The sequence below is a fragment of the Thunnus maccoyii genome, chromosome 2, assembly GCF_910596095.1.
Source record: "Thunnus maccoyii chromosome 2, fThuMac1.1, whole genome shotgun sequence".
Taxonomy (NCBI): Eukaryota; Metazoa; Chordata; class Actinopteri; order Scombriformes; family Scombridae; genus Thunnus; species Thunnus maccoyii.
In genome coordinates this window covers 38465119-38475587 of record NC_056534.1, presented here as the reverse complement: position 1 = coordinate 38475587, position 10469 = coordinate 38465119, and the positions used below count along the sequence as shown (strand labels likewise).

Sequence of the window (10469 nt, the reverse complement as noted above, 5' to 3'; positions counted from 1 at the left end):
AAGAAGACCAAAGGAACTGTTGTCCTCACTGTTCTGTCTTGAGGACATTGCTTCCTATTTGGATTATGTTTTAGCAGAGTAGCCCATAAAGTGATGTAGCCGAACTGCTTCACACCGAGCTGAGAAGACAAAGATAGAGACATAAACAAGTGACGTAGTTTTGTTTAAAATGAGACAAGTATTTATTTATTTGTAGTTAGTTTGGGGAAGCTACCTCTTTAACTGCAAACACAGGCTGAGTGTGTTTACATGTACACAGTATTTCCAATATCATATTTTCATGAAGGTGTCATTTGAGCTAATATGTTTATGTTACATGAATATTCATATCCTAATCAATATCTCTGTATTCATAACAGCTCATACAACCATAAAGGCTGATATTAACCAGGCCGACACCTCAGTGTCCCGACTGATGATGATGATGATGTTATAAAGATAACACTCTGGAATTTAATACCATCCCCAAAACTCTGAATCTGTCAACCCTACAGATGACTGCAATAGAAACATCTCTCATGAAATGATGTGAGAATGAACAACTGTGATGAATTCCCAAGACCCAAAACATGCCAAGTGCTTCTGCCAATCTTTTATATGGCATCAAGGTTTTAGGAAGGTTTGCTTTGTTTTACTATAAATTATCATCATTATATGCTGACAATAAGAAATGTGTCATGGATTCTTTAATAATCATCTATTACATGACATGTGGATAATAAACATTGCATTACACCTCATGTTAAGCAGGTAGAATAGAAGAAAACACCTTTAAATGCAGCTGCTGATCCCATATCTGTTGATATCTGTTGATATCTGTTGATATCTGTTGATATCTGTTGATATCTGTTGATATCTGTTGATATCTGTTGATATCTGTTGATATCTGTTGATATCTGTTCTGCTTCAGACACAGTGCAGCTGAACCTGTAACTCTAATTACTGATTTATTATTTATTGCTGAATCTTCAGACTCTTTAACTTAATCAGTTGTTTTTTAGTTCTTCAGAAGAGTATTGTTATAGTGTAATGTGCAATCTTTATTTAGAAAGCTTCTCTTACCTACGACAGTTTGTTTTATATGAATTTATTTATACTGTGATATTTATGTTTTCTTCACTGTGATGTATTTGAGTCTTCAGAGCCACACACACACACACACACGCACACACACACACACACACACACACACACACACCTGTGTGTTTGGTATTGTGTAACATTGCATAACTGATTAAATGTTCATTTGTTAGAGTTTTGTATCCAAAGCATTTTATAATTGAGAATTTCCAATATTCTGTTATGTCGACCTTCCTCTGTGTATAATGTAACAGTGGTAAATATGGTCATATTTTAACGATGGAGAGTTATCTGATGATTTGTGATGTCTCTGGAATAATACTGAGCAGGATAAGCCAGTGGATATCTCATTGTTTGACTTTCAAAGCCCACAGATGCAGAACGAAAAGACGTAAAGTCAGTAAAGTAAATCTGAGATTCCTGAACTGTTTAACAAGGACGTCTGGGCCTGCAGTTATAGTTTTAAGGATAAATGCAAGAATTGTTTTGCATTTTTTGCATATTTTTGCATCTTATTCCAATCCAGTGAACAGTACTTTGCCTTGGAGATGTTTTATTGTAGTGGTTCTGCTCTTTGTCTCTCTCTTCCTCACACTCTTTCTCTTTGTCTTTGTCAAACAGGAATACATAATCAGGATCATTCAGGTTTAGTCAAGGTGCCAGGATCAAGTGTGTGTCATAAGGTATATCATGAAATGACAGGGCAGCACTGTATCACAGAGCAGGGATTAGAGAGAGGAGAGAAAGCTGAAGAAGGAAGTGTAAGGTTAAGACGCAGACGGTTTCCACCTGAGTCAGAGAAACGCCAAAGGAAAGTAAACCTGTGCTATTTTTGTTTTTTTTTAATGCACAGAGCTTTCACTTTAATTACTGGAGTAACTGGTGACAACTTGACAAACAATACATTTGCACACAAATGTCTCATTTAGGAAATAGGAGGCATCTGGGGAGATCCTGTCTGGAGCCTTTGCATTAATCAAAGCCATCTGTTCACATTGCAAGCTTTACTGAAAGCCAGCCATCACAGTCTGCTTTATCCTTCTCCAGATGAACAATTGCTTTGCCTAAAGGCTGGCGTGAAGAGGGTTTTAAGATGGAGAAATGGCAAAATGCTTTTTATTCTTTTAAACTGTGATATGTCCTACAGTATAACAGCTCTTACTTTGTGAAAAATAAAACATTCATATGTGACATTTTTAGCATTTGAAAATAAATCTAGAAATTTTTAATACTATATTTTTATCACATGAACTTCAATAGATATCCATTAACTGTTGTCAGAGTGGAAGATGCATCATCTCCCTTTCTTCTCATTCATTAAGCAAGAAAACTGATCTACTGGTCGCAGCCAAGCTCAAATTCTCCTTTCCTCAAACATTTATGAGGGAAAAGCCAGCAGGCCACAGGCAACGGGACCTTTTCAACCTCCATGGCCGTTCCTGCCCTCGTATCCACCATGTGTGACGCCGCCTTTCTACTGTACAACTCTAATGCAGTTTCTGCATTTTCACAAGCGCACTCTTGACATGAAAGGCACTAATGATCCTATCTCTCGGGAGGGTAGCGGCGGCCAAATGATTGTTCTATGTGTGTGTGTGTCACATCTATCCATATTAATAAATCCACAGGACTGTCTTTTTTGCAGTCAGTGTAACCTGCTGGTACAGCGAGAACAGCCAACTGACGCTTGATCCAAAAGAAAATCTCTTCTTCTCCAGCCATTCCCACAAGAGTCTTTTTTCAAGATACCAACCTGCACTGCAAAAATGCCAATCCTAAGTAATTCAGTCCAGTGCTGAGTCTTAAAATCTTGCTTTTCTTAACGTGGTATAAAAATATCTCAACAGGGAGATTTACTGAAGCTACTGTACTGTGAGTCTGCAGCTAGAATATTAGCTGCTACCAGTTCCACATCATGTCCCAATACTAAGTCTATAGGTTTTCACAAAGGAAATAAGCTGTACTGATGGGAAACTGATGCTCTGGCACAGAGAACCACCCCCTTTGTCATGCTGTTTTATTCAGTGGCATGACCTGAAGCAAGAAATAATTAGACACAGTCATGCAGCTGTAGCAGGGAAGCACTGCATGACATGCCCTATCATGTAGTTATGATTTTTAAAACCACTCTATCCAATCAAATAATTGCACTTTTCCAATGCTGCTAGCTAGGACTTCTCTAATTTTATGCATTCATTCATCCATCCATGCAATGGCTAGGGCCACAGGACTTTAGAAATACTGAGGTCACGACTCTAAGCAGCCCCTCCATCCCTACATAGTCGAGTTTTTTACATGTTTAATGCTTTTTTTTTTGTTCTTGATTTAATTAAAAACTTCTCTCTTTCTGTTCCTCTGGGTATCAGTTCAGTTCATTCAAGTATTTCTTCATTTTTCTTGGCCTAATGTTTTGCAAATTTAACAACACTTGTAAACTGCACCTACGGTCTCCGACATGTCCCGCTCTGTGCTCTGTGCTCTGTGCTCTGTGTCATCAGTTATAGTCCTGGCTGTAAGCCTCCACACAAGCCTCAATGCAACATGGACTCATTAACACACAATACATGCTGCTTGCTTTTGTGCGTAATTACGCAGGAGCAGGTGGCTGCAATTTCTGAGAAACTCAGACTCAGAAGCTCAACGTGTGTTCTTGCTGAGGAAAAGGTCATTGCATTTCAGAACCTCCTCCGGGAAACGTCTGTATAGAACAATTTACATCAGTTATGATGAGGAGGAAAAAATAGTCGGTTGAGCTAAAGCACTGTTCAGTGTGTGCAGTTCACCCTTCTTTTACACCACTATGACAAGTGTCCAAGGTATTTAGAATCTTTATGATGACGTTATTGTAGTTATTGGCAGTTTAATGATCCATTAATTCATCACTGAAGATCTACTGTTCAACTCGTCATCTTTTAAAATTAGTCATCATATCAATTTATATTTTCTTCACTTGAAAAACTCTTCAGGTCTTTTTAAAACCAATTTAATATGTGCAGGAAGATATTTGGTCCCAAATTTATAATATATGAGTTCAACATAAGGCTATAATGATTGTGAAGAAAGTAATAACTTGTAAAGTTAATCCAGTCGCAATAATGTGTTATATCCACATGAGGGCAGTGTGTGTGTTGTTTTGAACTGACTCCCTTCGAAGCAACATTACATGTAAGTGGTGTGATTTGCTTGTTAGCCTCAAACCTCAGACAAGCACACTCTAGTATGAAGTCCTGTCTGTGGTCTGTTCATACAATACAGCTTATTGTTCATATTCTGTAGTAATAAGACTGGTTTAAGTGCAGAATGAAAATAATTGGAACACAAATATCAAACCTGTGACACACCTTTGACCTCAGCCTTTTATTTTACAGATATATAAACTCTAATGAATAAAAGCTGGGAGCTGAAGAAGCAAGATCAAATCAGGTGCCTTAGTTTTGACCCGTAGTAGTGCAAAAAAGACCTATAAAAGTATCCTTGTATTGTGTACAAATAGTTATTTGCCCATTCATTATCAGCAGGGGCAGTCTGACCTCTCAGTCTTAGAATGACACAGACACACAGACTCTGGGTTTGAAACCAGTTCAACTTTATTAGAAGAAGTAGGGGAATAAAAAAAAGCAAAACAAATGCATGAAAATTTTAAGGCCTCTCTCGAGAGAGAAGCGTTGATTTAGACAACAGACTGTGATTTATCCAACCTCCGGTCATCCTCTGAGTACCGTCGGAAAGTCTCTCCCAGTAGCGGCTCCAGGGCCTCAGCGGAGCGGTAAGACCGGGCTCGCACGGCACAGGCAATGACACCACCCACCACCGCCACAACCAGCACCGCGGCAACAACGGCTATGGTGATGATCTCAGACAGTGTGTAGGCACGGGCTACAAGAAGAAGAGAGGGTCATCAGGGGTCATTGGATTGTTATTTGTTTCTTTGTATGTGTGTGTGTGTGTGTGTGTGTGTGTGTGTGTGCGCTACCCACCAGGCCACTGAACCTCATAGGAGTATCCCAAGTTTTCTGGGGCAGAGACAAACATCTCTGCGTTGGTGACAGGAGGCCAGAAAGGAACCATGTTGAACCTGCGGTTGTGCCCAATAGGAGCGTTCTCCTCAGGGTAAACTACTTCACCTGCAAGCAGAGAAAAATAGGTTTATCCTTCTAGTCATTATTCAGAGTGAGTTATGTTTCTGTGTCTGCATGTAGTTTGGTCTGTGTGTACCTGGTTGGTGCCTGCCAAGCCACTCATCAAAGATAGCATCAGTGAAGGTGTGCAGCAGGACAAAGATGGGATCGTTGGGGGAGAGGTGAGTCTGTCCGCCTGTCCCATTAAGGAAGAGGTGGGCTAGGTTGTGGAGGCTGCGGATGACGGGGTCATACATCCCCTGGGGGGCGCTGTAGCCTAGAAAATATAGAACAACAAAGCCATAAAATTACAGCACTGATTTACCAAAATTAGGAACAACAAAAGCTGTGTGTGGAGCTGTAACCATATGTGCATGTGGGTGGAAGATCGAGTGTTTGCGTGTGTGCATGTTTCTGGCATTGTGTTTGTATTCGTGCAGTCACACGGTACTTCAGCAGCTCTCCAATGTGAGCTTAAAAGTGGATATCCCTCTCTAGTTGATAGGGAGGATGTTAGCTCTCAAATGCTGCTTTGATTCTGACCCGTGCACACCTTCAATGGTGTTTCTGAAGCTCTCAGAGGAGGTGGAGTAGTAAGGGGGAGTGTCGAAAGCGTTGAGCTCCAGACAGTCCAACACATCCTGGGGCTCTGGAAGCCTCTGCACCATGGGCCGTGCCACGTTACCCGCTGGGTTCCTCCTGATAGGACTAGTCTCTGTGTCTGGGTGGTAAGGACAGAACTCAAGGTCAGAGCTATTATTATTTACCCATCACTACACCCTGACAAAAGACAATCATGGCTGTATCTTAGCTGGAAGCAGCAACAGTAATAGATTTGTGGTCAGGCTGCAGTTCAGACTCAGGCCACAGAAACTGAAAGGAAGATGATTAGAAATGTTGTTTTATTTAACTCTCTAATTCTATGCAGGAGACTAGACTAGTTTGATCCGTCTTAAACATGACAGGATGGCAGTTTTCTCCTTTAATTATTCACTCAAAGTCAACATTAGTGAGTGGGAGCTCTGACGGAAAGTTGTTTTTTTTTTTCTCCCACTTGCATGCATGATCTCTTTCTTTCCTTTTTTGTGTGCTTTCTCTCCTACATACACGCATACACACAAATGCACAAGCACATAAACAGAAGGCTACATAACCGAGTTGTCTGTCTGTTTGAAGATTATTCCCTCAGATCAAAGGAACCAGTAGACTGCTAGATTCCTGTCTTCAACAAGCACATGCACAAATGAGGCAACCCCCCCCCTAACCCATTTAAGGAGATGTTGCTTGTTGACGCAGGAAATACCAGACCTGTCATGACTCTCTAAGGGGATTAATGAGACAGATCACTCACACCTTGGCTACTCACATGTTCTACCTGTTACCAGATTTTCCCTTATACATATGCAATTGTTCAAAACCAACCCGTTATGCCTGTAGTGGAGAAAATCACTGAAAGAGGATTGACATTCTTAATTATCCCACAAAACCACATGAAAAGAAAATACTGTATGAATTAGGTGTGTCTGAAAACTGAAGACAAGGCTGTGATTTAGGGTTGTAATCTGGTGCCAGTGTGGAATGAGATCCAATCCCTGCAAATCTGATCGCATAAAGTCCAGCTTATTACAGTGCCACACAGAGTTCCCTTATTCTAGTCTGAACTGCTTGAAATAATACTTACTGTACAGAAATATACACACCCACTGAATCCAAATGTTTGAAGATGCAATGTGCAGCATTAAAATGGAGACAGCAACTCAGAAGGTGTTGTTTAACAAAGTATAGTAATTTCTAACTGTAGTAATAGCAAGCAATAGTGAATGCAGCACAACAGCTGTGAGTTATTATTTATAGCAGCTTATGTTCTACATGCTCTCTTTACGAGCTCTTTGCCCTCTTTTCTGATGCAGCTGAGACTACGCTGTATATCAGCGGCGCTCTCCTGCACACTGAGACATGGTGATGTCCTCACTGTTGCAGATGGTGCCCAAAGTGTCGTAGTCGTCCACGCTCTCACAGATGACCCTCCACTGGGAGAACACAGAGTTGGAGCTGATGGAGTTCAGGTCGAAGGAGCTCCTGGCTCCCAGCAGGTCGTCGGTGCAGATGTCACACTCGCTGCCTCCGATGGCGAAGTTCCAGTAGGGCAGGGCGAAGGTGGGGTCACCCAGCATGTCCTGCATAGATGCAATAAGAGAAGACGGAAGGTGTTCATGGATCAATAGATACGTGTGTGTGTAAAGAATAACATTTCTTCTGAGTTAGTGTTTCCTCCCTTTTTTTACAACCTTTTTCTGCCACCTCTGTATACTTCTAACTTATCTCTACCTGCTCTCCTCCTTTTCTTTTCCTCCCTCCTCCTCTAGGACAACCTTCCTCTCTCTCTCCATCTCTCTGAATCCCTGCACTCCTTCCTTCCTCCCCTTGTCATCCCTTCTCACATTATTATTTCCTTTCTCCAATCACTCCATCAACCTCTTCTTCTTCCTCTTTTCTTTTCAACTGTCTCTCTCTTTCTCCTCACCCTCCCTCTACTCACCTGCATGTCTCTTTCGAGTTGCAGAAGGTGGAAACGGTGCCAGGTGACGAAACCCGGGCCCTCGTGGGAAAAGTCTACACCTCCAAAGCTGGCCTGGCCCGGCCCCAGGTAGGTTTTACTGACAGAGTAGTAGTGAGTCCAAACAAAGTAGTTGTAAATGGTGATGTTCTCAAACTGGGGGGTGTTGCCATCAGGCCCAAGTACCTCCTGGTACCTAAAGAGGAGAGGAGCAGCAAGGTGAATGTCACCTTGTGTCTACAGACTCATTTTGGTTGATTTGAAGTATGTGAAGTGTTATAGCACAACTTGGTGGAAACTATATGTGCATTTCATCTCTCAGAATAGCTGTCGAGGGGATTTCAAATGTAAAGAAGCTGGGCGTGGCCATTAATACAGGAGAAATGTAATTTTTGAGAAAGGGTTGCTTTACCTGCAGCTGAGAATTGCTTCAAAGATGAATCTACTACAATCCTCATATGACTTGGAAGGAGGTTATTCAAAGATTTATGTACTGTTACTTAAAAGATTATAATTCCCGTTACTGCTGCCTAACTGATCATTTGCACTTCTACAGGACCTGCAGCCGGTACAGAAAGCTGCAGGAAATTTTATTTTTACTCATAAATTTCAAAACACAGCATGGGTTAACTCATAGCTATATTACTGAGCTTTTAACTGCCAGACTCAGCTAGAGGGAGCCTGCAGGACTTGGCTGTCTGTTCCACAGATTTGATACAAGACCAAAGACAGGCTGATGAAAGATCAATCCTCCTTTGAAGTGACATCATAAGTCCATTTTAAAATATTCTTTTAGCATTGTTGTTATTCTGATTAAGCCTATACAGAATGATTTGAATAATATAATGTTCCATATGCTTCAATACCGTCTTGTACAGATGACCAGGTCAGGGTGGACAGTCCTTTTAGCTTGGTCCAAAGCGTTGACAAACGCCTGCTTCTCAGCTGTACTCATCTGCATGATATTCCTCCTTACTGGAGCGAGGTTAATGTGGTGGAGGAAGACAGGAGGGCAGGAAGAGAGAGAACGAGGGGTTGTTGGGGTGTGGGAAGAATTATGGAAGAGGGGAGGAAAGAAAATGTTATAAAAAATTAACATAGACATATCCTTTAAATGCTGCCTTCATTCCCTTGGATGATGTATTCTCTTTCAGGGTACAGTAGGAGACAGACATTGTAAATTGACTTGACAGGTCCAAACAGCATCTATTCTCTTACCCACAGAGATCCTCTGATCACAGTTCGGTCCAGTCAGCCCATGTCGACATCGCCCACAGTTGTAGCCACTGAAATTCCCATTACACTGGCAAGTACGGTTGAAGAATCGCAGCGGCCACCTCTCTCTGTCATCCCGCCCAGCATAAGGGTACTGGGGTCCGTGGCGCCGGTTGTCTGCCGCAATGGTCACGCACTGCCCCCTTCCTGTGCTGGAGCCACACTCATCCCCCACAGCCCCTGTAGGGGACGGGCAGCACTGGCCGCTCTGCAGCCCCGCGGGAGTGATGCACTCCCGAGGGAACTGGGCCAGAGTTAGTGTGGCACACAACATCACCACCAGGAGACTCACTCTCCACATGCTGCCAAAATCCAGAAGGAAGGAACATTTAGGGACACGAGGAGATTTAGATGGGAAAATAGGGTAAGCATAAAGTAAGACATTTAGAAACACAGAGAGACAGGAGACATGTTCTAAAGGGCAACAATTATAGTTTAACATCCATCCAGCCATCCTTCTCTAAACCACTTATCATGTTCATAGTTGTAAGGTGCTGGAGCCGATCCCAGCACACACTGGATGAGATGAAGACAAAAAAAAAATTCAATACACTTAAGAAGCTCAAGAGCAACACACTCACTTTGTGTTCTCTTGTTAAAGCCAATTGTCTTAACATTATTCTGAAACGTCCCTTCTTACACGCCCCTGCAGGCAGCGCCAGTCATTATTCATAATTCACAAAGCCATTAGCTTTCAACTCTTACAAGTTCACAACTACTTTCAACCTTTTTAGACTTAGATTTTGTTGTCTTTTGAAGCTTGTTGATTAGGAATGAATGACGGAGCGACTAATTTGGCAGGAGCAATTATTTTACAACAAAACAGGGATAACAACCTACCGAGAGAAGTAAAGCAGTTTCACACTTTGCAGTTTTGCAGAGATTCTTCATATTATGAATGACTGAATGCACCAGTCAACCATAATACTCAACACACAGGTGCAGCACAGACTGTTATGTAGATCCTGTCTTAATAAAACCTTTTTCATTCTGTAATTTGGCTTAATTATACGTTATTTTCATGTGCACCTTCAGGTTGTAAATCTTCTCATTCACACTTTTAAATGATAAGATTTTCTTCAGTCTACAGTTCATTATGTGAAAACTGTGTGAAGTGTTCCCCTACCTGTCACTGTGCATGCTGCTCCTCTCTGTATGCTGAACTGTAGCCCCCCAAGAGTCGGCCCGTTCCCCTCTCCTGGCTTAAATAGCTATCGAGCGCATGACCAGACCTTACTGGAGCTTGTATAAGCACACACACACACACACACACACACACACAAACACAGTACACACACTGCACAGATGAATACACTCGAGGGTTCAAATGCTTTCTCAAATACTCATTCATATGCCTTGTGATCATAACCCAAATGACGCCAGTCTGTGTGGTCACTCACACAATAAAAGACTCAGACAGCGTTCATGCTTAAGTCATA

The 10469-nt window shown here is 41.8% G+C and overlaps 2 protein-coding genes across 2 annotated transcripts in view; one reads left to right on the top strand and one right to left on the bottom strand.

Annotated features, from left to right (window-relative positions):
- The window catches only part of si:dkey-92j12.5 (multiple PDZ domain protein), a 38980-nt gene extending 37834 nt beyond the window's left edge, over positions 1-1146 (top strand). The window contains exon 44 of the mRNA XM_042429763.1: positions 1-1146. This exon is cut by the window's left edge and continues 105 nt beyond it. Within this exon, the coding sequence (XP_042285697.1) occupies positions 1-42 (42 nt within the window). The 3' untranslated portion in view covers positions 43-1146.
- A 3542-nt stretch (positions 1147-4688) lies between these two features.
- Positions 4689-10047, bottom strand: tyrp1b (tyrosinase-related protein 1b). The gene is made up of 8 exons (XM_042390452.1): positions 8974-10047; positions 8622-8730; positions 7738-7951; positions 7171-7375; positions 5752-5919; positions 5296-5475; positions 5058-5204; positions 4689-4956 (listed from the first exon to the last, which is right to left on the bottom strand). Exons 1-8 carry the CDS (start codon positions 9482-9484, stop codon positions 4751-4753), a joined length of 1740 nt encoding a protein of 579 aa, XP_042246386.1. The 5' UTR covers positions 9485-10047; the 3' UTR covers positions 4689-4750.
- Between the last annotated feature and the right edge of the window lie 422 nt (positions 10048-10469).

What these genes read in the sequence shown, in the direction of transcription:
- tyrp1b (XM_042390452.1), bottom strand. Translation starts at nt 9,484, where the DNA reads ATGGCTGGATGGATGTTAAACTATAATTGTTGCCCTTTAGAACATGTC. An exon ending in TGATCAGAGGATCTCTGTGG is followed by an intron (nt 8,731 to 8,973) that starts GTAAGAGAATAG and finishes ACCTCGCTCCAG; the next exon opens with TAAGGAGGAATATCATGCAG. An exon ending in CTGGTCATCTGTACAAGACG is followed by an intron (nt 7,952 to 8,621) that starts GTATTGAAGCAT and finishes TCTCCTCTTTAG; the next exon opens with GTACCAGGAGGTACTTGGGC.